The 27708-nt window shown below is 43.4% G+C and overlaps 1 protein-coding gene across 1 annotated transcript; it reads right to left on the bottom strand.

Annotated features, from left to right (window-relative positions):
• Positions 1–993: 993 nt before the first annotated feature.
• On the bottom strand, positions 994–16484 carry Mob1a (MOB kinase activator 1A). Its single transcript, XM_075983729.1, has 6 exons — positions 16261–16484; positions 13422–13588; positions 10678–10771; positions 9879–10012; positions 5461–5624; positions 994–4415 (listed from the first exon to the last, which is right to left on the bottom strand). Exons 1-6 carry the CDS (start codon positions 16272–16274, stop codon positions 4338–4340), a joined length of 651 nt encoding a protein of 216 aa, XP_075839844.1. The 5' UTR covers positions 16275–16484; the 3' UTR covers positions 994–4337.
• Positions 16485–27708: the final 11224 nt, after the last annotated feature.

Raw genomic sequence — 27708 nt, forward strand, 5'->3', positions numbered from 1 at the left:
CCTTCTGAGGTGGAAGGGTCACCATTGATCTGGGGCACAGCTTCTGTTGGCAGCCTATATAAAGGACATGGAAGCAGGATTGCTTTCTTGCTCTTGAAGGCAAGTCCATTCCTTCACTGGCATTAGAGCCTACTTTGAGATTCTGGTATATACTAAAGATCAGCTGAGATATCCCACCTTGTGGACTGAACAACTACTGAATTCTTGAACCTTCCATTGATAGACAGACATTGTTGGACTAGCTGGACCACAGTCTGTAAGCCATTCAATAATCCCATATATATTCATTCTGTTCCCCTAAAGCCGTGGTCCTTACACTCCCTAGTGCTACAATCCTTTAATACAGGTCTCCCTGTGTTGTGGTGTCCCCCAACTATGGTTTATTTCTGCTGCTACTTCGTAACTGTAACAATTATTTCTGCTGCTACTTCATAACTACTTTTGCTACTGTCATTAAACGTAATGTAAACCTGTGTTTTCCAATGGTCTTAGACAACCCCTGTGGAAGGGTCGTTTGCTCTCCAAAGAGGTTGTGACACCCACAGGCTGAAAACCCCTGTTCCTAAGACCCCTCCTGACTGATACATTGAGCTTGTTGGTAATTCTCCTTCAAGGATAAGTGGCAGTATAGGCTGGGGAGGGTTTTAAGGCTACAGGAGTACTTGACTTCAAGGTAATAAAATTAGGGAATCCAGCCTCCACCGTTTCCCAGGAATGTACCTCAGATCCGGAGTCCCATGAGCACCCCAGCATGGAGACTGCTCACTTCTCTCTGGGATGGGTCTGCACTAGTCACAGGAATTTGTTCTTTGGAATAAGGCTCTGGTATTCCATTTGGTTTCATTTAGGAACTTCTCCTTCCTAAGCTTTAGGAAATTAGATACTATATGGTTTGCAAAGATAATCCTCCAAATTTAAACTCTAATCAAAATCCACAGAACCTGCAAAGATCTCATTTCCACATTTAAATGAAAACATGCTAACACACTTAAGTCATTTTTGCTTTCAATATAGTTTATTCTGATGAAGTTATAAAAGTAGATACAAAATACTTTTTTAAAAAGTACAGTTAACGACTTAGAAAAATAGAATAAAGCCCTAAAGGTTTAAAAATACAACATAATTTTTTTCCCATGAGGAGTTTTTTTTTTTTAGATGGTAACCAAGACTACCTTATGCAAATAATTTTTGATGCAGACCAACACATAATGTTGTTCTATAAGCAGCCCATAGCACACTGGCCATCCGTTTGGCTTTACTTGATACTCTGATGAGAAAACTGAATCTCCATGCAGCTGCTTCAGTAAAATTACTGCTGCCATCTGTGCTCCAAAGCCCCTCAGAGCCAGCATCAAAACTGAATATAAAGACAGGAAGACTAAGACTCCTTCCTTTCCTTCTTTGCCACAACTCCCACTGACCTCAGGAGGAAGGTGCTCAGCAGCTCATGCCCAGGCTGGCACTGTTCAGGCCAGGGCTCCAACCTGACATGGGTGGCTCCCAATGAGAGCAGAGGAGACCTGGCATCATGACTAGAAACACACTTGTACAGCACACACTCTTCAGGCCTGAATTGTTTATGCTTCTGAGGTAATGACTTCGTGTCTGAGAAGCTCTACTACTGTATGATCTTAGGGCTTAGAGAGAAGCCAGGAGTACACACAGGAAACCTCACCACCAGGACGATACCTGGCCTTTGCTGCAGTCATGAAGAACACAGACCTGCACTTCTCCAGTGAGCAGTCACGTGAACTAGAGCTCTGCAGGCCAGGGTGAAAAACCCTTGGCTATCTGGCTGCTGCTAAGTCACTTTATTCTGTCAGCAGAGCAACACTAAAGGGGCTGTCATCACAAAAACTAGATAGCAATGAAATATGACTAGTTTCTTTAATCCTTCTATCATTGTCCAAGTTTTGAAAAGTCCTGCAAGTTAAAGCACCACAGGCTAAGGTGGGGTTCATCAGGCAATTGGAAGCCACTGAAACCAAGTCTAGGGAGCAGAACAGATGAGACAGCTGAGTCCTCCTACTGGGGTGAGGGTAGAGGAAGGGGGCAGGTAGTAGGTAGATAAACCCAGGAAGGACTGATTGCTTCTGATGTTATGAAGGCACCCTCCTGCCAGGCTCTGCCTCAGAGGTGAGCAAGCAGCATAATGTGTACACACTGCTGGTTAAGGCAAGTCAGTCTGGGAGTTTGGTACTCTTTTCATTTAAAAAGACAGAAGGAAAAATAAAGCCAGGGGACACACAAGGAGACAGTCAAGTTCCAAACCACCAGCAAGGGTGTGCTGTTATGTCCCATATGCCCCCTATCTTAGCATCTACCCATCTGGAGCTCAGTCACAGGGAGGGCATTTCTGTCACTGAAACCTTTGATTTGATGGTGCCAGGTATCATAAAAATGATTGAGCCCTGGTTAAGAAAGAGAATTTCACTTAAGCAAATCAAAGTAAATATTGTGGTTGAGGGGTGATGCTTTCTTGGTGGCATCTAGAAGCCTGCTAGAAGTTCTGCAGAGCAGAACAGCTGACATCTGGATCTCTGCATACAACCAAGTTAGGAAATTGTTTCCAAACCATAATCTTGCCTTGAATTCCTCTAATGGCGATGTGTGGTTTCAGCAAAAATAAGACAAACAGTTCCTTGAAAATTCTAAGCATACTTAAGAACATACTAAAAGTTAGTTATTAAAACTGGGGTTTCTGCCAGGCAGTGGTGGTGCAGGCCTTTAATCCCAGCATTTGGGAGGCAGAGACAGGACGATTTCTGTGAGTTCAAGGCCAGTCTGGTCTACAGAGTGAGTTCCAGGATAGGCTCAAAAGCTACAGAGAAACCCTGACTCAAAAAACAAACAAGCAAACAAACAAACAAAACAACTAACAACTAAACTAACAAAAAAAAAAATTGGAGTTCCTAAGGAATTCTTTCTTATACAGTTTTGTGGAGTCAAAAATAACAAAAGCCTCCTCAACTCTAACCTTTATAAAACTATGCCATGTAGGCGGTCAGTAAGCACTGTGTAAGGCCCAGTTCTGACACACTGAACGCTGATAAACTACAGTATGGCCATCAGGCAGGTGTCCAGGATACTTAGGATGCCATGTATACCTCAGGAGGCAGCCAGAACTGACTAGATCTGAGAACCAAATGAAGGCAGGCACCTTCCTCAATAAAGGTGTCTTTTATCCTGACAGCATAAGGATTGTCAAGTTGATACAAAGACAAAGTAGGAGAGACCCCTAGAGCTCAATGCAGCCTTTGTGTAGTAAAGATGAAGCACAGCTGTTCACTCACTCCCCCGGCTGGGTCTCCAGCTCCAGGGAGACCTTCTGCAGGCACAAGCACCCTCAAGTTACTTTTTTCCTTATTGCTATAAGTCTGCATTTCTACATATAAATGTAAGTTTCAAGTTGTAATAAAGACATGGAATCACTTAGCAAATAATCAAGTACTCTAAATACTTTTTTCTATTATCCCCTCCAGAACTGCAAGGCCTCACAAATCATCAATGAAAATAGTGGCTTTCAGGCCCAAGTCTGTCACAGTTTTTTTGGAAGTTTCTTGATCTCTGCCAAAACCTAAGTGAAGAGTTTTAAAAGGAGAACCTGCAAGGCCGCCATCAGAAGACACAAAGACTACATCTGTTATTCACCCTCATCTAGACAGACAAGGACTCAATCCCAAAAAAGTTTTAAGTCACTTAAAATAACTTTGGTTAATCTCATGTCATATAAGCCTGTGGTTTAAGCCTTGTGGATTTTGCATAACAAAGTATTTTTTCAGCCACAAGTTCACCATGTAGCCCAGGCTACTCTCCAATGTGCCTACCTACCTCTGCCTCCACAGTGTCAGGTACAGGCATGCACCATGATGCCTGGCTAAAAATAACACCAGCACACAGGTGCAAACCTAAGGCTATCTAGGGGAAACAGATGCTCTAGATGCTAGAATTCAGAAATGGAACACCATTTCAATTTGCAAAATGAAGCAAAACCGATCCGTGTGAAGAAATTTGTTCTGAAATCCTTAATGTCCATTATGCAGTCACATGGAAAAACTCAAATCACTTTCATGAACAAAAGATCAGCAACAAACTACAGGTTAGTCGTAAGGTTCCAACAGAGGACACTAACAGGACAGGATGGCCACACAGCAGCTCCGATTCGGCTGTGCCATAGATCTTGTACTGAAGCTATCCAGCCAACCTACCTTTGGGACAATTTTCTCTGCAATGGGTCTGTTTTCTTATAGTCAGTATCACTAGTCCATATCAGACAGCAATGAGAGAGTGCTAACAGTAGATAGAGCAAGAGGGTAACTGTGTTCTAGAAGAAATATTTATCTGTCTTTAGATCCAAGCTTCTCAATTAATTCCTGAAGTGGTGCCAATTCACGCCTATCAATCAGATTAAACTCCTGGAAAAGAGAAGAGGAAAATGTAAGAAAAAAATTTTGGTTTCTCGAGACAGGGTTTCTCTGTAGCTTTGGAGCCATCCTGGAACTAGCTCTGTAGACCAGGCTGGCCTCGAACTCACAGAGACCCGCCTCTGCCTCCCGAGTGCTAGGATTAAATGTGTGTGCCACCACTGCCTGGCTGTAAAATGGTATTTTATATACAGAATTGCCTCACTCTAAAAAGGAGTCCTTTTTTCATTTTCTGCTTTTTAAAAAGTTTTTACTTTTGTGTGTGTTTGCCATATATGTGGAGGTGTCTGAAGAAACCAGAAGTGGGTATCAACCCCTGAAGCTGTAGTTACAAGTGGTTGTGAGCTCCCCATGCAGGGGCTGGAAAATGAACTCAGGCCCTCTGCAAGCGCAGGAAGTGTTCTTTACTGCTGACCCATTTGTCTCTCCAGTTCTCTTTTCTGGTTTTTTTAAATGAGATCTGGCTGGGATTACAGAGATATGATATCATGCTTTGAAAATTCTTTAGTATATTTTTCAAATAATGTGAATTGTTTTGACCTTCTAAATTTCTAATTCTGAATTAGTGCTCTTAGGCAAGAGGCTGCAAACCTGGAAGACCAAGGGAAGCCCAAGGCAGCTGGACCCAAGTAGGATGCTGCCTTTCTTCCTTTCTTTTTTAAAGCTTTAGTTACTTATTTTAGGTCTATCTGTGAGCCACTGAGAGTTTATTGCACCACGTGTGCACGTGCCTGTAGAAGCTAGACGAGGATACTGGATCCCACACAGGTAGCTGTGAGCCTGATAGGGGTTCTGGGAACTGAGCTCAGGTCCTCTGCAGTAACTGTGTGTGTTCTTAACTGCTGAGCCATCTCTCCAGCCCAGAGACACCGCCCTTCTATACTGCATCATGAATGAATGAAACAGTGTAGAGAAGAAAACAAAACTGGGAGCAGAACCAAGCTTGCACTTAGATGGTCTACATCTGTGAGTAAGACACAGTGTTCTTGCTAAGTTATCCTAGTCCAAGACCCCGAGATCAATATGGCTCACCTACCTGAACAAAGAAAATAAAGTGCTTAAAGGAGGTGTTGAGGTGGGCCTCCTCTTGCAGCTGCATCACGGAGTCAAAGTGCTGGTGGTAAATATGGGCGTACACCCTGAAGAGTCGCTTCAGAATCGTCTTTGCCACAGACATAAAGTTTTTGGGAAATGGGACACCTGCAATTGAATGCACGCCTGTCAGTCTTTCATCGAGTGGGACAGCGTGAGTCCTTACACTGCGCAAGCACTGCAGCACGTAAGCTCAAGCACTGCCAAGTCTACTCCAGAGCAAAGCAAACCCCAACCTGAGAATTCATACTCCACACTGACTGCCCACAACACAAGACACAGGTATACAGACTGCTGATCACAGTTCAAATTAACATGTCAGTTGTTTAACACCAGTTTCTCCTTAAGATGAAATGCAACAAGAGTAAGCACTTTGATTATAAACATCACTTTTGTCATTTGTAACAGGAAAAAAAATAGAAATAAAAATTTTCCTAAACAAAATAAAAGGCAAATTGATGTGGGAGTGTCACATATCAATCTGTTGATTTCATTGGCTAAGCAATAAAGAAACTGCTAGGCCCATTGGATAGGCCCACCCTTAGGTGGGTGGAGTAAACAGAACAGACCGCTGGGAGGAAGAGGAAGTGAGGGCAGACTTGACAGCTCTCCTCTCCGGAGCAGACGCAGGAGAGACGCCATGCTACCTGCTCCAGGGAAGACGCACGCTATGAAGCTCCGACCCAGGATGGACTTAGGCTAGAATCTTCCCGGTAAGCGCACCTAGGGGTGCTACACAGATGATTAGAAATGGGCTAAATTAATATGTGAGAATTAGCCTAGAAGAGGCTAGGTAGAAATGGGCCAGAGCAGTGTTTAAATGAATACAGTGTCTGTGTAATTATTTCGGGTAAAGCTAGCCGGGCAGGGCAGGTGGCTGGGGTGTTTGGGGACGCAGCCCCGCCGCCCCTTATTACTACAGCAAATAGCCCTCAAGTCAGTAGAGAGCATCTCATCCTCTACGGTGTTCTGGAAAGTAAAAGTAGGTCTTCATTTTCCCAGGCCCAAAAGGGGTGATCCTTCCTGAAACAGAAGACTGGGACCTCATCCCTTCTCAGAAAAAAGAAACACCTCTTGAGAGAAAGGTGGTGTGGGGACCTCTTGAAGCAGCGGCCAAGGGGCAACTGGCTACATTCCTGACAAGCTTGGCTGACAGACCAAAGTCCTTTAGAAAAGCGACTGGAGACTGCCCGAGCCGGCACTGGCTACATAACCAACACTAGGAGCACCGAGAAGGCGTGTGCCTGCTGAGCACGTGCTGCTTGTCTCTAACTCCAGTCAGAGCTAGGTGGTCTGTGAGAGGCCATGGACTCCACAGGGAGCCCCAGGTTTGACAAATCACCTTCAAAAACCGGTTCCTCAGAAACATTCTAAACAAACACCTTTCAGCCTCTCAGAAAACGGAGGCTATGGATGGCATTCCTCCCTTGCATCTTTACTTTCTCTTTTCTTTAGCCAGCCCTTGAAAGCTTGATATTTAATAAATTTTGTTTATTTTTGTTGTATTCCCAGCCCCTAGTCTTAGCTAAACATAGTGCAAACATTACACTGGAGCTTATGAGCTGTTTCTCTGGATAGAATCCTAATATGAAATTCTAAAAGGGCAGGTTTTAAAATCAAGCATCTTTTTTCTTAAAATTTCTATCTTGCTAATGACTTAAGATATGCTGCTAAAAAAGGAAAAAGGGAGGAGCTGGAGAGATGGCTCAGCGGTTAAGAGCCTGCTCTTCCAAAGGTCCTGGGTTCAATTTCCAGCAACCACATGGTGGCTCACAACCATCTGTAATGAGGTCTGGTGCCCTCTTCTGGCCTGCAGGCACACACGCAGACAGAATATTGTATACAGACAGACAGACAGACAGACAGACAGACAGGAAGGAAGGAAAAGGGGGCCAGGCAGTGGTGGCACATGCCTTTAATCCCAGCACTCGGGAGGAAGAGGCAGAGTTCAAGGCTAGCCTGGTCTACAAGAGCTAGTTCCAGGTAGGCACCAAAAAAACTACAGCGAAACCCTATCTCAAAAAAACAAAACAAAAAAATGAAAAAAGAACAGTTCTAACCAATAAGCTGAAACAACTAGCAAAAATTACAATACTGATAATAGGCTAATGGGGAGGAGGCAGGGGGAGGAGTCTAGAATTATTACAGTAGAGAGAGAAGCTGAAAAAATAGCAGGATTTTGGGGGCATGGTGGTGAGATTCTATAACCTCAGTGAGGTAGAGATGGAAGGACACAACATACAAGGTCATTCTCAGCTACACAGTAAGGTCAAACCGAGCTAAATGAGATCTTGCCTCAAAAAATTAAATCAAATGAAGCTTAACTAAGTAAAGATGTAGCTGTTTCAATCTAAGTACTTTCTAAACTGAATTTAATAGAACACAATCAAGTGGAGCCAATATATAATAAAGTATCTGTGAGGAAAGAAACACAAGGTTCAATAGAAGACTGGTAAAAGCAAGCCAAGTCCAACAGCTTTTTTCTTTGAAACAAAGTCTCACTCTGTAGCACAGGCTAGCCTTGAACTCCCAGCAATCCTCCTGTCTCAGCCTCTGGAGTGTTGGAACGGCAGGCATGCTCCACCATTTTCCTCAACACCAGTCTAAGTATAGAAACTTGATCAGCCAGCAGATTGGCTGATGGGTAAAGGTACCTGCCGTCAAGCCTGGTGACAGGAGTTCAATCTCCGGGGCTCACGGGGTGGAAGGTGAGAACTGACCTCCCCAAGCTGTTCTCTGACCGCACACCCTTACAGTGCTACCCAAGCTCCCACCCAGACTCAGACACACCGGGGCATAGAATAGACAAATAAGAGACAAATAAATGTTGGTTTGGTTTTTTAAAAATTGATTTAAATGTTTCTCCCAGAAGTGCCTCTACTTCGACTATGAAGAAGAGCACAAGAATCTGGTAGCAGGGAGGTGGTGGCGCATGCTTTTAATCCCAGGACTCTGGAGGCAGAGGCAAGTGGATTTCTGTGAGTCTGAGGCCAGCCTGGTCTATAGGTTCCAAAGTCACATGAAGAAACCCTGTCCCAAAAAAAAAAAAATCTGATAAGAAGCTGCTCAGAGCCCAGGAAGTGCAAGCAAGCTAACTTCACTCTTTGGTACAATAACAAAATCAAAACAGTAGCAAGTCAGAAATGCTCTACTAGCAGAAGAGTTTAAGAAGACATGGAGAGGCTGGGGTGTAACTTAGTGGTAGAGCATGTGCTCAACCACGGGAGGGGCCCTGGGTCTGACCTCCAGCACCAAAAAAACAGTAATTTACAGTCATCAAAAATAGACAATGATAAAGTATTTGATGAAAACGGGCTGGTGAGACGGCTTAGCAGGTAAAGGCACTGTCACACAAGCCTGGAGACCCCGATTCCATCCCCAGACACCATGGAAATAAAGGCAGGAGAGAACCAATTCCACAAAGTTGTCCTCTTCTGGCCTCCTCTCATGTACTGTGGCATACACACATACACGCACAATTTTTTAAAATCTACACTTTTGTTGTTGTTGTTGGAGACAGGGTCTCACTATATAGCCCTGGCTGACCTGGAACTCAGAGAGATCTGCCTATGACAGTCTCTTGAGGGCTGGGCTTGAAGGTGCACACCATACCCAGCTAACATTTATTTTTACTTTGAGAAAACGTTTTTGTATTTTTATGACAAACAAATATGAAGAATACAGGAAGCTAGCCCTGTACGGTGATCTGAAACTATACAATTTCCACAAGGTTTGCAAGGTCCCAAAACATGGCAACTTACTCTATATGTGATTTAACTGAGGAAGGAAAGACACTCATCAAAGCGGAACAAATTGGCTAACTTCTGTCTGGAAAAAAATTTAAGCAGCATTCAGAATAAAAACCCTAACAGCCCAAAGACTTAATTAATAAATAAGATAAAACATAAGCAATGCTATTACCTAGAAATAAGGAAAACCTTTCTCACTGTTAAAATGCAATTCGGGGTTGTGAGCAGAGCTCAGGAACCAGATATGTGCCTCACGCACACATTAGGCCCAGGCTTCAATCCTAGCACCACAAAAAGCAACAACAAAACCACACATGTTTTAAAGAAAATGAGCAAAAAAAAAAAAAAAAGTGAAGTGTATATTGCAAAACACTCTAAAATAAGACTAAAGGTGCTCCAGAGAACATACAGCTTACATCAAACCAACTATCTATAACAGACAAAGGACATAAACAGAACAGAAAAAAAACAAGTATTTCATCTCATTAATAATTGTGTGTGCATGAGCACAACATGTAAGGCACATGTTGGGGTCCGAGGACAACTTCCTCTCACCATGTGGGTCTCAGGGGTCAAGCTCAGGTCACCAGACAGTTCTACTCCAATAACTTACCAATCTTCGAAGGGAAAAGGGTCTCGTCATCAAGCTGATCCTGAACCCAAGTCATCAAATAGTCAATGTATTTTGGTGCAGAACATTTGATTGGCTTTTTAATATTAGTGCCATCTGCCCAATGGTATTCATACCTGCAGAGAACAACAATGTGTTACTGACAGTTGTTAAATCTTAACATGTACAACCTGTAATCAAAGCAGGTTAACATTCTGTCCACAGAAATTCTATGAGACTTTAAGAAGTTATAGGAAAATATCAGCCTATTTTTAACCCAGTATCTTTAAGACAAATATTTACTTCTGGATGTGTAGCTACTTTCATTAATTCTAAAGAGGTACCAGGAAAAATGAGCAAATATTAAAAGACCACCTAGAAATTCTTGTAGAAACTAAATTTAAATTTAAAAACAAACAGACAGACAGACAGACTTTCCTGATGAACCTAAGTCACATTTCTGTTAAATTACATTTATCTGTGTGGGCATGCACATACTGTACATGCGAGAACATCTTTCAGGCAATCTTGGCAGCAAGCGCCTTTATCCTCACTGGCCACTGACTCAAATTTCTATGCATTTACTCCTACAACAGAACAATACAATTATAATATAAATATTAAACACTGAGTATTCATATACTAAAGTAGTTACAATAATAGCCATTGCTGAGAAGTCAAGAACTCACAAACTGAATTATCTGTATACGAAGAAATAGGTAAGAGCAATCTTTATTACTTAATGTTTATCAATTATAAAAGAAAGTAATTTAAAAGCCTCTGTACCAGACTAGATACATACCTGGGACCTGCGGACATGACTGGGCAACTTGCCTCAGTGCAGAATTCTGTAATAGTTCCATACAACATGTTGATCTGATTGAAGAAATCCACAGCTGCAAAGACAATGCCATAACTGTGTTAAGTGTCTATGTAAACCATGACAAACCAAACACCTCTCAACTGAAGGAATATAGACGATATTTTCTTTTTGGAAATGGGGTCTATATTGCCCAGGCTAGTCTGGAACTCCTGGACTCATGCAATCCTCCTGCCTCAGCTTCCCAAGCAATTGGCATTACTACAACATACTACCATGTCCAACTAACTAAGCAAAATACTGGAGCTGATTTTAACTTAGTGGTAACTAAATAGTCATTGGAATATGTTATTTGATTAGATCCAAGGAGTTTCAAGATTCACAGCTTATCAAACTACACACTATCATCTGTTAGGAAAGAGAAAAAGGTACATTCCAAACACAGACTTCAGCATTAGCATTTGGCCACTCAAAAAGGATCTGGAATCAAGGACCTAGTCTGGGTCTGTACTGACAGAAGAATTTAAAAGAAAATGGGACCCACATGCCAACAGTGCTGGAAGTTCAGAGAAAAGGTAACACCTGGAAGGACTGAGGCAGACACAGAGGACATTCCAAAGGAACTTTCACTAGATATAGAGAACAAGGAAGAAGAAATGAGTGGCAAACATGATTAAGTGCAAAGAGAATTATTAAGACTCGGAAAGTTTTTCAAAATGCCATGATTCTGTCTAAAGGAATACTTGAAAAAAACAATGATTAGGGCTTTCAAAGTTTCTACAAAAATAAATTAAGAAAAAAAATTCTGCTTCATAAAAACTTGATAAAAACTCCCTAACTTACAAACGTCCTCTTCATTACATTTTATTTGTATTTCTATCATCATCGTCTTCTTCAAGACAAAGTTTCTCTGTGTAGCCCTGGTGTCCTGAACTTCAGAGGTCAGAAGATCCGCCTGCCTCTGCCTCCCATGGACTGGGATTAAAGGAGTATGCCACCATGTCTGGCATCTTAATTATATTTTAAAGACAGCAACATTAGGCCTAACCTCACTATTCTCACTGAAGAAGAATAAGCCAGATGGTGACATTTCATGGGTATGAAAAGCCCAGAAAGGTTCCAACTGCTCCTTTCATTCTCATCCTCAGGAGGGTGCAGTGGGGTCTGCAGGGTCTCCACCATGTCATAAGAGAGTGGATGAAGAAGCAGACATGAGGACCTAGCTGACTAGTAAGTCAAACAATAAGGAAAACTCCCAAAGACATAAAGAATGTCATATTTCTCAATGAAACTTAGTTTTTTAAAAATAATTAAAGAGCCAGTCGGTGGTGGCTCACACCTTTAATCCCAGCACACGGGAGGCAGAGGCAAGCAGATCTCTGTGAGTTCGAGGCCAGACTGGTCTACAAGAACTAGTTCCAGGACAGGCTCTAAAACTACAGTGAAACCCTATCTCGGAAAAAAAAAAAATTAATTTTTTTTTAAATAAAAGTATTTGTTAACATGGGGTAGGGTTATTTTTATATGAATTTAAAAGTAAGTATTTTCATTTTTCTCAGTTTAAATTTCCCAAACAGTAACATTAGATACACTTTATATAATTAAAAGTTGTTTGACATGGTCGGTAATGGGATTTTAAGACCTATTTTTACTAGAGGGGAGAGAGTTGAGGTGCTGGTGGAGGCCAGAAATGTTGGCCCCTCTAGGAGTTGAAGTTACAGAGACACCTGATGTGGATGCTGGGAACTAAACTCTGGTCCTCTATAAGAGCAGTATTAACTCTCAGTATTAACACTGAGCCACCTCTCCAGGCCTCCAGTAATTTTTAAGAGAATGAAGGGACTCTGGGAACAAAAGTGTTTTTTTAATAGTATTTTACATTTTATTTATTTATTATGTGCACATACTCGAACATGCGTGTATGTCCATATATATGAAGCTCAGAGGACAATCTCCAGAAATCAAGTCTCATCTTCCAATGTGGATTTCAGAGACAGAACACAGGCTTGGCAACAAGCATCTTCACCAACTGAATCATCTCGATGGCCAGAGACAATAGGCTTGAGAAGATGATTTAGAGCAGTTAAGCTTCAAAGAAAAATCTAAGACTGCAAGAGGCCAACACATGCCTTCAGAACAATGTAATTTGAGGTTTAATTTAAAATATTTTAAATTATGTGCATTTGTATCTGTTTATGGGTATATTCATGTGTGTCCAAGTGCCTGCAGAGGCCAGAGAGACTGATGGATCTGCTGGAGCTGGAGTTACAGGCAGGCATGACCTGCCCTATGTGGGTCCTGGGAAACAAACTGGGTCCTCTGCAAGAACAGCATGCACTCTTAACCACTGACACATTTTTCCAGCCCCAACTTGATAATTTGAATAAAATTAAAAGCAGGGGTTTCCCTAAATAAGTAGTACTTTACATTGTTCAAATAACATAAGCCTCCCACTTTGCATGCATATTTTTAGTTGACCTCACTCATTTCTTCACAGCATTCTCCCCAGGAAGCAGCCGAAAGCACTCAGCATTTCTCTTCAAGTCTCTCCACTCAAGCACACAAGCAAGGACTTTAACAAGTAAAGTCTAGATGTATTTCTATTCATGTTTTTATACAGAGTTGTTATATTACAACTGTTCTACCTATTGTATAGAAGATAATTCATTAAACATGATTTTAGCAAAATCTACAAATCAACAAGTTTAACGTCCTTACAAACTTACTGTTAACAGCAATCCATTCATTGAGGTCCTCGCCCTCCGGCAACATGACAGCTTGCCTCAGATTGCCACTTCCCAGAGTGGCTTCTGCATGTTTTAAGAGTTCATACTGATGGGAGCCTTCAGGAATATTCTTCTTTGGTTTGAATGTTTTCGAAGAGCGGCTGCTGCTGTTGGGTTAAAAGTAAAAATGTATGAATTTTTAGGAATGAAGCAGACTGGCATTTCTGCATATAAATGGGTGGCTCTATTGGGGACTAGTTAAGAGCATGTATTGCTTTTGCACATAGACACACAAATAAATATTGGAATAAATAAGTTGATCAATAAAAATCACTCCCTGGAAAAGGCCAAGCTGGAAGAGAGGACAATGATGGTGAAAGAATACAGAGTGCCAAATGCCAAAATTCAATGGGTTCCAGCATTGGCATCATGAACACACACACACTTTTCCCACTTACAACAGCAAGAACACAGACTGGATAGATGACTCTAGTTAAGAGCACTTGCTGCACAATCATAGACAAGAGTTTGGATCCTAGAACCCACACAACAAATCAGGCATCCTTGTTCATCTGTAATCCCACTCTAAAAAGTGCTGAGTGTTTCAGGCTAATTCTTGAGTGGAATACCATGAAGAAATGAATAAAGTCTACTAAAAACATTGATACATGCGAAGTGGGAGGTTTATATGGCATCTGAACAATGTGAAGTACTACTAATTTAGTGAGGAGGAGACAAGAGTGTGATGGTTTGAGTATGACCACCATAGGTTCATATTTAAATGTTTAGGGAGTGGCACTATTGAAAAGGATTAGGAGGTGTGGCCTTGTTGGAGGAAGTGTGTCACTGGGGGTAGGCTTTAGGGTTTCAAAAGCCTAAACCAGCCCCAGTCTCTCTCTTCCTGTGGTTCAGATGTAGAACTCGCAGCTACTATATTCCACAAGAGGATCTGATGCCCTCCTCTGGCATCCACCAGTACTAGATGCACTTGATACACAGACATACATGCAGGCAAAACATACACAAAAAGGAAATATAAATCTTAAACTGGGCAGAATGGTATACAACACTCTAGAGGGACGGGCAGACAGATCTCTTTGAGTCTAGCCTGGTCTACATAGTGAGTTCCAGGACAGCCAGAGCTACATAGTGAGATCCTGTCTCAAAGAACTGAATCTTTAAAAAAAAAAAAATACAGTTATGCTTCAAATGAAGGCACGAAGACAGTTAAATAAACCAGAGGATGGAAAAAAAACATTTTTAAGTCATAGATGGAATAAGACATTCATATCCAAAATACATGAAGAATTCTTACACAACTTAAACCAAAAAGGCAGATGGATACAACTACTATACCATATACCATATATACACATACGGAAATGTCACAAAGAAACCCATTAGTCTGTACAGTTGACAGGTGTTAACAAAATAAAAACAATCTGATTTTAAAATAGGGGAAGGATACCAAAAAACTTCGTTCATCCACAAATAGCCTGAAAACACACACAGTGATATTCAACATTATTGGTCACTGGGAGAATGTAAATCAAGAGATTCCACTTCACTCGAGTATAACAAAACGACAACTGCCAGACAGATACGAATTAGAGAATTTTGAACACTCATACAGTGAGGTAGGGCCATAAAATGTAGTACAGGAATTTAAAGCTTGGCAGTGCCTCAAAAGGCTAACGTGGAACAGTTCAATCCTCTCTTTTCCTTTATTTTATGGACTCGGTGTACGGCCTGCATGTATGTCTGTGTGAGGGTGTAGGATCCCCTGGAACTAGAGCTTACAGACAGTTGTGAGCTGCCATGCCGGTGCCGGGAATTGAACCTGGGTCCTTTGGAAGTGCAGTCAGCGCTCTTAACTGCTGAGCCATCTCTCTAGCCTAACAATTCACTCTTAATACCCAGGAGAGAGCACCACACACACACCCATAAACCTGAAACCAGATGTTCACAGCTGCGTTGTTCAAAATAGCCAAAGAATGCGAAAAGAAACAAAAACCCCCCAAAACCTAAAGCACCAATCGGCTTAAGTTATAAATAAAGACTTATATTTTCCTCATCTAGTTGAAAACCTCAGACTGCCCCTGATCAAGAGGCCAGCTCTACACCCAAGTACATTCAGGCAACACTAACTGGATTCAACAGGTATACGTGTGGGTATGTGTGTGCACATAGATGTGTATGTACACACACGTGTATGTGTATATACAAACACACACATATAAAACAATGTAGAAGAGAACATGAATTTCAAAGGGAGAGAGCACTGGAGGAGCTGGAGCAGAGGAAAGGATATGATGAAAAAAACTTATCTGTGACGTGCTCAAAAAATAAAAACCTTTAAAAAGAGAAAAAAAATACGATTCACATTTGGGGCTGAGATTAAAACGTCCACCTTTAATCCCACCCAGCACCCAGGAGACAGAGACAGGTGGAGCTCAGAATTCGAGGCCAGCCTGGACAACGTGATGAGTTTCAGGCCAACCTGGGCTACATAGTGAGCCCCTCTCTCAAAGAAGACCCACATTTAAAGCAGGCCTGTCCTGGGGGCCTAGGCTGTAATCCTAGCTACTTGGAAGGCTGAGGCAGGAGGAGGCCAGGTCCAAGGCTTCTCAAATGTAAACCTGTGTAAAACCATGAGGATCTGCACGCACTTTCTTAGCCTCCTCTAGCCACAGAGGCACCGCGCATTTTCCGACACGGCGGGCCGGGTGCAGCTACACGTCCGACACCGCCCTCCGCTCGGCACCCTCCGCCGGGCCCTCAGCAGGGCCCCGCAGCCGACCCACACCCGCCCCGCCCCGCCCCGGCCCGGCCCACTCACAAGAGGAAGCTCATCCTCGCTAGCCCGAGGGGCCACAGCCCCCGCCCCAGTCAGACTCGGCGCCGCCGCGGGCACCGGGAAGCGGACGGCGGTCCGCGGTTAAGTAGGGCCGCCGAAGCTTCACGGCCTGGCCTTGGAACTGGGGTGCAGCCGCCGCGAACCAGGACGGACGGCAGAGGCACCGGAGCAGCCTCCCACACTTCGGAGAGCCGAAATGCGGAACCAACGAGACCTCGCGAGACTAGGCTTCCTCCGCCCCGCTGAGCCTCGCCCCGCCTCTCGCTGAGCTCAGCCAATCAGGATTCAGTGGGCCCTGGAAGGCAGTGTGGCCAGCTCCGCACTGCTGTCAATTCTTCCGAGGCCCAGGGACCTCTGCCAGCGCCGCTTAGTGACTGTTTTGCTATATAGGACTTCATTCCTTTTTCTGAAGGAATACTATTCCAGCCACATCATCTGTTGATGAACACTTGGGTCGTTTCTACACGCACACTATAATACTGGCATGAATGTTCACGTGCATGTTTTGTGTGGGTGAAGAATATGTGAACATCAGGTGACACCGTGGTTGAATGAAGAAAAGAAGGACAAAGAAAACTGTGGAGATGAATGGTGATACAGGATAGGCAGTGGCAAAGATCCAGTACTGTTCTGCTTAATTGCTGGTGGTTTTAAACCGTTCAAATGTCACAATGACAGTTTTATTTTATCAACTATTTTTTGTCCCTTTGTTAAGACAGGACCTAATCTATCCCAATCTGGTTTAAAGCTCAGTAAGTAGCCAAGGATGACCTTGAATTCCTGATCCTCCTGCCTCTGCCTCCAAAGTGCAGAAATTACAGGCTTAAACTGCCATGCTGGGCTCCTCTCATTAACTTTTCAAAACCTTCTTTACAAATTTGTGTGTGTGTGTGTGTGTGTGTGTGTGTGTGTGTGTGTGTGTGTGTGTGTGTAAAGGACCACACGTAGGAGTGGCCATGCTGAAGGAGGGGTTGCTGTCCAACCCAGGTTATCAGGCTTGCTCACTTTACTATTGTTTTATTAACTTCTATACTTCTGTAGTTTAATTTGTATATGATTTAGAATGATACAGATTTGTGGTTCTTTCTTTTTCTGGTTTTTGAGACAGGGTTTCACTACATAGTCCAGCTGTCCTGGAAGTCACTATGGATATCAGGCCTGTTTCTCTGTTTTTATTATTTATTTATTGTGTGTGTGTGTGTGTGTGTGTGTGTGTGTGTGTGTTTTAAGACAAGAGTTTATCTTTGTAATTTTATTTTAAGACAAGAGTTTCTCTTTGTAGCCCTGGCTATCCTGGTACTCAATTTGTAGACCAGGCTGGCCTCATACTCAGAGTTCCAACTGTCTCTGCCTCCTGAGTGCTGAGATTAAAGGCATGTGCCACCACCACCTGGCTGTAATTATAGTCTTTAAATAAAATATTATTAATGTTTGAGTCTGTGTCCTTATGTTTATAACTTTATCAAGACAGGTCAGGCATGGTAGTGCACACCTTTAATCCCAGCACTGGGAAGTAGAGGCAGGTGGATCTCTGTGAGTTCCTGGCCAGTTTGGTCTACATAGCAAGTTCCAGGATATCCAGGACTACATATATGTGTGTGTATGTATATATGGATGTGTATATATACATTCGCTATATATGTGTGTATATACAATATATATATATATGATTTGAGAGACTGGAGAGATGGCTTAATGATTAGGAGTATTTATTGTTCCTATATAGTTCTTAAATTCAGTTTCCAATGTCCACAACCATCCATACCTCCAGTTCCAGAGGATCTAGCAGCCTTTTCTGGCCTCCACAAGCACCAGGGCATGTATGTGTACCACACTCATGTACACTGGCAAACCGCTTATAAAATAAAAATAAATCCTCTCTTAAAAAGAAAAAAATGACAGAATAAAGGAACTCTGGGTTCTATTTGACCCACCTTTTGATGAAATTGTTCTTAAAATTGAAAATTATTAAATCTATGGTGGGGAGAAAGGTATTTATTAAAGAAACCTCTCAGTATGGTAGCTGTAGGGAGAAAGCCTTAGGGATTAGGGGAAATCTCTGGTCAATATTTAAAGAGGATATCTGTATAATCCACTGAGGGATCAAAGATAAAGTTTCCCAGTGAGTGAGGGGAGGGGAGAGGAGAAATAGTTAATTGCTATTGCTACAGGGCAATTTGGTCTCCACCAGACTGGGACCACAGACTGGGTGCTTTAATCACATGGGCTCCGCAGGATGGAGAGATAGCTTCACACCATCTGGTTACAGCAGATGTGGAGAACAGAAGGTAAGCAGCAGCTGAAAAGGCCTCCTGTCCTGCCTCTTCTGACCGGCTCCCCACCCCCAACCCCTCCGCTACCCCCCTTCACCATTCAGTTCCCCTTTTGAGCTTCCTCCGGCAAAATTTGCAACCTTGACTTTTCATTCTGTGTCAGCAGCCCACAGCCTGGTTTGCAGAACTGCAGCCTGACACTCCCCGCCCCCACACAGAGCCTCTTCCCTGGCTCTGGACGCGGCCTCTTCCAGACAGTAGGAGCCGCCACACAGGTGAGTGAGCAAAGACATCAAAGCTTCTAAGTTGTCCCTGCCCCGTATCTCAGGTTGCAGACTGTGAAAGAGAAATCTCAATGTCTTAGAAACAAAAACCCCACTCATGGAGTATGGAGGTTTCTATTGTGAAAATGACTTAAAGTTCCCGGTCAGACTTCTGTGCTCACCATACATCTGTAGACAAAAGACATGGCCTCTACCCTCCTGGAGCTTGGCTGAGTTAGGCAAGGTATGGTGTGTGTGTGTGTGTGTGTGTGTGTGTGTGTGTGTCTGTGTGTCTGTGTGTCTGTGTGTCTGTGTGTGTGTTTCAGGCAGACCTCATAAAACACTGGCTGATGCCAAGCCCATGTAAAACATGGGCATAGTGGCCCATGCTTTTAATTTCAGCACTTGGGAGGCAGAGGCAAGTAGATCTCTGTTAGTTTAAGGTCAGCCAGGGTTATATAATGAGATTCCATCTCAAAAACAGAGAAAAAAAAACATAGCACAGACCCACTAGGTACCTGAGGATGTCCTTGACTTTCTGACCCTCCTGACTCCACCTCCCAAGTGCTGGGAATACAGGCACACACCAGTTCGTGCATTGCTGGGAGCAGTGTCCAGGGTTTCATGCATGCTAGGCAAGCACCTTACTGATAGAGCTGCACCCTTGGCCCTGATCAGAGAGTAGTCCAACAATCACACAAGTAGGTGGTACAGAGGAAAAGCACAGTGATGGAGATCGCTGAAAGACTGACAGGAGAGATGAAAACAGACCAGCTACTCACTGTGACAGCATATACACTAAAATTGCAGCATTACAGAGGTTTATCACGGCCCTTTTCTAAGGATGACACACAGACTTCTGACATTTACTACCAAGTTTAACAACCTGAGTTGATCCCCAGGACCCAGATGGAGAGAACTGACTCCCCCAAGCTATCCTCTGACTTCCAGATACACACCCAACCCCCAGCTCCAACACACGCAAATAAATAAGTTTTAAAAAAGTACAGACTGGGCCAGTTGTGGTGACACACACCTTTTATCCCAGTACTCGGAAAGCAGAGGTAGGCAGATCTCTGCGTTTGAGGCCAGCCTGGTTGACATAGTGAGTTCCAGAACAGCTAGAGCTACAGAGTGAAATCCTATCTCCAAAACAAACAAATACAACTGGAAAATTCAAGAGTCGATGAAGCTAAGTCCCCAGAAGATGAGACTGTCAAGTGTGGGGGTCGAGGAGAGGCGCTGCTCTGAGCTGAATCCATGTGCAAAGGCTTTGACGCAAGCAGGAGTTGGCTGCTGAAAGAAGAACTGAAAGGATGAAAAAGCCAGCCTACGAGACTGCGACAGGCAGAGGAAAGTGAAGGGAAATGAAGTCAGCCACCCTAAAGTTTGGCCTTTCTTTATAGGAAGGTATACAAACATTAAAAGGCTTTTTGAAGCCGAATTCTGTGTGTGTATGTGTGTGTGTGTGTGTTGTGTGTGTTATATAAACATGTTTCTGTGGGTGTATGCATCATGTGTGTGCAGGTGCCCATAGAAGGCAGAGGTTGGTATTGTTATCTTTCTCTGTTGATCAACACCTTTCTTTCTTTATTCCTTCTTTCCTTCCTTCCTTCCTTCCTTCTTTCCTTCCTTTCTAGACAGTGTATTTCACTATGTAGCCCAGGCTGGCCTGGAACTTATTATGTAGACCAGGCCAGCCTCAAATTACAGAAATCTGCTTGCCTCTGACTCTGGAGTGCTGGGATGAATGTGTGTGCCACCATTCCCAACTCAAGAAATTAATTTTAAAAACCTCATTCTTACTATTTTCAATTATGTGCATGTGTGTATGTGGCAAGATACGTGCAGGAGGGCAGGGGCCCACAAAGGCTAGAGTGGTTGGGTCCCCTAGAGATGAAGTTCTAGGCAGTTGTGAGCAGCTCAGCGTGGATGCTGGAAACTGAACTCCAGTCCTCTGTAAGAACAGTAGGCTCTCTTAACTGCTGAGCCATCTCTTCAGCCTTCAACCCCTAGGGTCCCTCACTACACCTGGAACTCGTTATTAGATTAGGCTAGCTGGCCCAAGAGTTCCAAGATCTCTGTGTCTACTTCCAAGGCCCGGCTCACAGACATGGCTTTTACATGGGTGTTGGGGATCTGAACTCGGACAGTCATGCTTTCACCGCACTTCACTGACTAAGCCACCCCCCCCAGCACCCATTTACTCTTCAAAAAGGGAAGCAGATCCGGGTGAGGGGACACACAGCTATACTCTCAGTATAGAAAGGCTGAAGCAGGCTGGGCAATGGTGTGAATGCCTTTAATCCCAGCACTTGGGACACAGAGGCAGATGGATCTCTGTGAGTCTGAGACCAGCCCGATCTACAGAGAGAGTTCCAGGATATTCAGGGCTATACAGAGAAACCCTGTCTTGAAAAACCAAAAGAAAAAAAGAGGGGGAGCTAAGGCAGAAATATTGCTCCATAGCAAGACCCCAATTCTAAATAACATACAGAAACTTAAAAATGCAGGAGACCCTGGAGGTGGCTCAGTGGGTAGAGGCACTTTCTAAATGGTGGCAGGAGAGAATAAACTCCTGGAGCTTGACCTCTGACCTCAGTGCATGCACCATGACCAAGGTGTGTGTGTGAGCACGCACACACACACACACACACACACACGTCTACAGAAATAAAGTTACTGGAGATGGCGTTGCTAGGGATTCAAGTCTGTGAGGGGTCAGGCAGATGAAATAACTTAGATTTATTTTGGAAAGAAGTTATACAAGTTCTGAGCAGGCTGGAAAAGCAGGGCATGTTAGGAGGCTATGGGAGAGGGAAGAGGCTCTCACCCCACAGTGTGACGGAAGCCTCTTGCCAGCTGAGAGTCAAGGATACCAGCACAATTAACGTTTGTTTAAGGCCTTTCTCCCTTCCTAGCAATAAACCTGCAATTTTCCTAGAATCTCACCAAGAACCTCATTACAGCAAATGACAGGTCCTAACTCCCTTGTGCGCCCTTAGTGTCTCTGTTTTTAGCTGATTAGTTTATGATCTCACTAGGGCAACCTCCAGAGTCATTTTATAATTTCACTTATCTAAAGGGAAGAGAGTGCATAGTTAGGGTTACAATTACTGCAATGAAACACATGACCAAAGCAACTTGGGAAGGGAATGGGTTATTTGGCTTAAACTTCCATATTACTGTTCATTGAAGGAAGTCTCAGGACAAGAACTCAAACAGGAGAGGAACCTGGACACAGGAGTTGATGCAGAGGTCATGGAGGGGTGCTGCTTCCTGGCTTGTCTCTCATGGTATGCTTAGTTTTCGTTTTTTATAGAACCCAGCACCGCCATCCCAGGGATGGCACCACCCACAAGGGGTTAAACACTAATTCAGAAACTAGGCTGGGCGGTGGTGGCGCACGCCTTTAATCCCAGCCTTTAATCCCAGCACTCGGGAGGAGAAGCATTTTCTCAAATGAGGTTCCCTCCTTTCAGACAACCCTAGCTTGTGTCAAGTTGACAAAACCAGCACAGAGGGGCTGGAGAGCTAGCTCAGCGGATAGAAACACTTGCTATGCAAGTGTAAGGACCTTAGCTGGAATCCCTGGCACCTGTGTAAATGCCAGATAGGTGTGATGTTCTGTCTGCAATTTCAGTGCTCAGGAGGTGGAGACAAGAGTTCCCCAGGGCTAGCTGACTAAATAGACTAGTCAAACTGGCAAACTCTGGGTTCAGTCAGAGTCCTTGCCTCAGTGAATAAGGGGGGGGGGAGGGATCAAGAAGGAAGACACCAACAGCAGAGGCAGGTGGATCTCTGTGAGGTCAAGGTCAACCTGGTCTACCGAGCTAGTTCTGGGACAGCCAGAGCTACAGACAAATCCTGTCTTGCTTGAAGCAAGCAAGCAAACAAACAAACACATCTGCATACATATGCCAAGAAAGAAAAGAGTGGGGGCAGAGGAAAATAAAAAAAATAATAAGTAAAATAAAAACTGGCTAAGAAGCCGGGCGGTGGTGGCGCACGCCTTTAATCCCAGCACTTGGGAGGCAGAGGCAGGCGGATCTCTGTGAGTTCGAGACCAGCCTGGTCTACAAGAGCTAGTTCCAGGACAGGCTCCAAAACCACAGAGAAACCCTGTCTCGAAAAACCAAAAAAAAAAAAAAAAAAAACTGGCTAAGAAACATTTTTTTTTGCTAAACAAATGACATTTAAATACAATACTTTGAGAAGCAGAAGCAAGTCTTTTTATTAAGCATATTAAAATTCACACAGAGTGGGGCTGGAGAGATGGCTCTGGTTGAGAGCATTGCCTGTTCTTCCAACGGTCCTGAGTTCAATTCCTAATAACTACATGGTAACTCATAGCCATCTATCTATAATGAGATCTTGTGCCCTCTCCTGCTTACAGGCATGCACGCAGGCAGAACAATGTGTATATAATAAATAAATAAATCTTAAAAAAATTCACACTAGTAAAATAGGTGGGTGGGGCATACTAGTACCTGTAATCCCAACTCTCAGCAGACTGAGGCAAGAGGACCATGAGTTTGAAGCCACCTGGGTTACATAGCAAAACTCTCTCTCTCTCCATATATATGGGCATAGCTCAGTGGAGTAGATCACTGTCTGGAATGGCATGTGAGGGGCCTTGGGTTCCATCCTCAGCACTGCAAGGAAGGAAGGAGGGAAGGAGGGAGGAAGGGAGGGAGGGAGGAAAGGAAGGAAAGAGGGAAGGAAGAAAGGACGGACTAACAGATTTGGGACTGGAGAGATGGCTCAGTCAATAATGAAGTACCAGCCATATGAGCATAAGAATCTGAGCTCCCAGCACTCAGAAGGCCGAGGCAGGTGGATCTCAGGTCCAGCCTGGTCTACAAGAGCTAGTTCCAAGACAGGCTCCAAAGCTACAGAGAAACCTGGTCTCAGAAAAATAAAAAATTTGAGCTCAAATCCCCAACACTGTGAAGCTGTTGAGTGCAGAGACAGGAGGATAACGAGAGCTTGATCAGCCTAGCTTCAGATTCAGTGAGGTGTCCTGTCTCAAGAGGATAAGGCAGAGTGTGATATCATAGGATACCTGATGGGCTATTCTGGCCCCCATGTGCTCCCATGGGTGTGCACACCCAAAAATATACACCACACTCATACACATGCATACACACAAAAAAATAAAGTAAGGAAGACACCCCATGTTGACCTCTAGCCTCCACACACATGTGTGCATACATATACACGTGAATATATACACATACTTGTGTACAAAAGTAAATTTAAAAGTATATATATATAATATATATATATATATATATATATATATATATATATATATATATATATATAAAACATCCAGGTATACTTTAAAGAATTCATATTTTGGGAAATGAGAACTTTCAAAATTTTGCAAGAAGGTGAAATGATTAGTCTCTAAAGTTTTAGAAAAAATTTCTTCTTAAATATTTTTGTTTGTTTTGGTTTTGTTTGGTTTTTCGAGGCAGAATTTTTCTGTGTAGTTCTGGCTGTCCTGGAACTCACTCTGTAGATCAGGCTGGCCTCAAACTCAGAGATTTGCCTGCCTCTGTCTCCTGAGTGCTGGGATTAAAGGTATGTGTGACCACCACCCAGCTCTTTTTCTTAAATGTTTTTAGATGTATTTATTTTATGTGTATGAGTGTTTTGTCCGCATGTATATATGTGACTGGTGCCTATGAATTCAGAAGAGGGTACCAGCTCCCCCTAGGACTGTGAGTTATTATGTGGGTGCTGACAATCAAACCTTCATAGCTGTATACCATGTATCTTCATCGTACCCACCCTGACTCCCTCCCTCCAACTTGCCCACCACATCCCCAACACATCTCCTGCCCAGCTTCATGTCTTCTCCCTCTTAATAGCTCCCTGGATCCAATCCGTGCTGCCCACGCGCACAGAGATGTGGTCCCACTCGACGTGACCCTGGCTCAGTTTCTCTGGCGCAAGGCACGCCTGTGTTCATTCCCTTTCACTGCCACCTGCTGGAGGCTAGCTGGAGAGGGGCTCTGAGAGTCACAGCGTGAAGTCATGTGACCGGCCACACTTGGGCCCAGACAACTTTTCATCTCCACTGCCTTGCGGGTTCTCACCGCCACACCCTTTTCTTTAGGATTTTATCTTTCTCATAGTATATGTGCCTCTCCCGAAGCCTTGAGAGCACAAAATATTGCTGTTTTCTTTGAATTTTTGAGATAATTTCAGACATACAGAAAGGTGACAGGCGAAGTGCAAAGAATGCTTGTAGATTTCCAAGTGCTGCTACCTCATATTTGCCGTCTGTTTTACTTAATTGTTTCCTCACGAATGCACAGTGTCGTAAAGGGGTGTCCCCTTTCAATTCAGTGTGTTGCTTCGTTATTTTTATTTTTGTTGTTGTTTGTTATGAGATACAATTTCACTCTGTAAATCAGGTTGGTGTGAAACTGACAACATAGCCCACGCTGGCCTCGAACTCGTGGCAATCCTCTTGCTTTAGTCTCCTCAGGGTTGGGTTATAGGTGTGAAACGCTAATATAGGCTTCCTTTCTTTCTTTCTTTCTTTCTTTCTTTCTTTCTTTCTTTTTTTCTTTCTTTGTGTTTTTAAAAATTATAATTGTTGTCAGGCAGCGATGGCGAATGTCTTTAATCCCAGCACTTGGGAGTCAGAGGCAGACAGATCTCTGTGAGTTCAAGGCGAGCCTGGTCTACAGAGTGAGTTTCAGGACAGCCAGGGCTACACAGTGAAACTCTGTCTTGAAAAAAACACGCAAATTTATAATAGTTTTAAAATTATGTGTGCACACGTGTGTGTGTGTGTCTGTGTGTCTCTGTGTGTGTCTGTGTGTTTGTGTCCAGGATTCATTTCAGAGTCACAGGTTGTATTTTGTGATCATGACCTTTAATCTGGAACATCTCCTCATTCTATCATGATCTTGGCACTTTTGAAGACTATAGTTGGCATACCTCATACAGGGACCTGTCTGATATTTCCTTGTAAGTAGATTAAGATCATCTATTTTATTCCAAAGGTTCAGGAACATGTTGTTTTTTTTTTTAATTTTTCTGGACAGTGTTTACTTCCAAGCTCATAATCTTTCTTCTCCACATAGAAATGAGAAATATCTAGCAGTTCTTAGGTGGTTTATTGGTTTATTTTCTCCTTACTGCGACCCACTACCTGACAAGAAGGAATCTTAGGAAAGAAACATTCACAGTAGCATGGGCTTTGGGGATAAACAGCCCCTTCTTGTGGGGGAGGCAGAACAGCTCCCAGCTGTGGTAGTGGGAGCCTGAGGCTGGGAAACAGCTGGGGAACATAGGCAGGCTTTCTCCTTTCCCCATTTTATTGCTCTCCACTCCCCAGTCCATGGGATGGGTGGACCTTTCCTCCTCAGTTAAACCTTTCACAGACACACCCAGAAGTGTGTCTCCTGGGTCACTCTAAATCCATGGACGATTAACCATCCGTGGAGACTTACTGGTTTGGGACCATCTCTAAATTAAATTTTCAGATTTGTTTAAGTGATGTGTTTTTGTCGATGACTCATATAAGGGTCATAAAATGTTTGTTTGTCTCATGAATGGCAATGTTAATTTTCATTTAAAAAAAAAAAGAGTATAGGGCTGAAGAGATCGTTCAGCAATGAAGAGCACCTGCTGCTCCTCAGAGAACCAGAGTCCCATTTCCCGCATCTGCACCAGGACTTACAAAAGTCCGGCACGTTGGTTCCAGGGGATCCAACGCCCCCTTCCGGCCTCCATCGCCCCAGGCATTCTTCTAGCACAGACACCCATGCAGGTAAACACACGCACACATATAAAACACTAGGATAATTTTTTAAAAAGATTCCTTTGTATTCTTTACTACCCAAAACCTTTTCTCCCCCATTTTTACACTTTCTGTGTTTTGTCTACATGGATGTGTAAGTAGCCATTGAGGTGCAGGGGATGGAACTCTGGAACAGTCAGTACTTTTAGTCTCTGAGCCATCTTTTCAGCCCCTGGCAATCTTTTTTTTTTTTTAAGATTTACTTATCCATATATTTATGTATATGAGAACTCTTTCTTCATGCACACCAGAAGAAGGAATTTCGTCCCACTGTAGATGGTTGTGAGCCATCATAAGGTTGTTGGGAATTGAACTCAGTACCAGAGCAGTCAAGTGCTCTTAACCGCTGAGCCGTCTCTTCAAACTTCCTGGCAAACTTCTTAAAAAATTACTTTTAATTATATGTCTGTTACTTGTGTGCATGGGAAGCCCTCGGAAGTCAGAAAGTGTCTGATCCTCTGTGTGTGTGTGTGTGTGTGTGTGTGTGTGTATTATATGTGTATGTGTGAGGGTGCCCTTGGAGGCCAGAAGTGTCTGATCCTCTGGAGCTGGAGAAGGTTTTGAACTGGAGTTACAAGAGGTTTTAAGCCACTAGGAGACTTAGAATCGAACTTGGATCCTTTGCAAGGGCTACAAGCACTCTTAACTTCTGAGCCATCTCTCCAGCCCCTATGTGACAGGGTACATGTAAGTATCTTGCTCTTTATTCGGTATTCACCCAGTTGTTTTGACATTCCGGATCAATTTTCAGTATGATTTTGCCAAATGGTGATTTTTTTAAAAAAAAATATTACTTTAGTGCCTTTCAGATCCTCAGCACACAGTAGGTGGTTCACACTTTTGTTCGAGAGTGGATGAATGAATGAATGAACCCCAGATTCCATTGGCCTGACTGGGGGCGGGGGAGAGGACCACTGCCGCCTCTGTTAGGGGCTTGACTCCTTCAGCCAATCAAAATGTGCTACCGGGCCGGCTTACGTAGAATGGAGACCTTCTATTGGCTCCGCCTCCGGCTCAGGCACCAATGGACACGCTGGTAGGTGGGGCTTCCGCGGGCCGGAGGTATAGC

Source organism: Microtus pennsylvanicus, chromosome 8 (assembly GCF_037038515.1).
Source record: "Microtus pennsylvanicus isolate mMicPen1 chromosome 8, mMicPen1.hap1, whole genome shotgun sequence".
NCBI classification, from domain to species: domain Eukaryota; kingdom Metazoa; phylum Chordata; class Mammalia; order Rodentia; family Cricetidae; genus Microtus; species Microtus pennsylvanicus.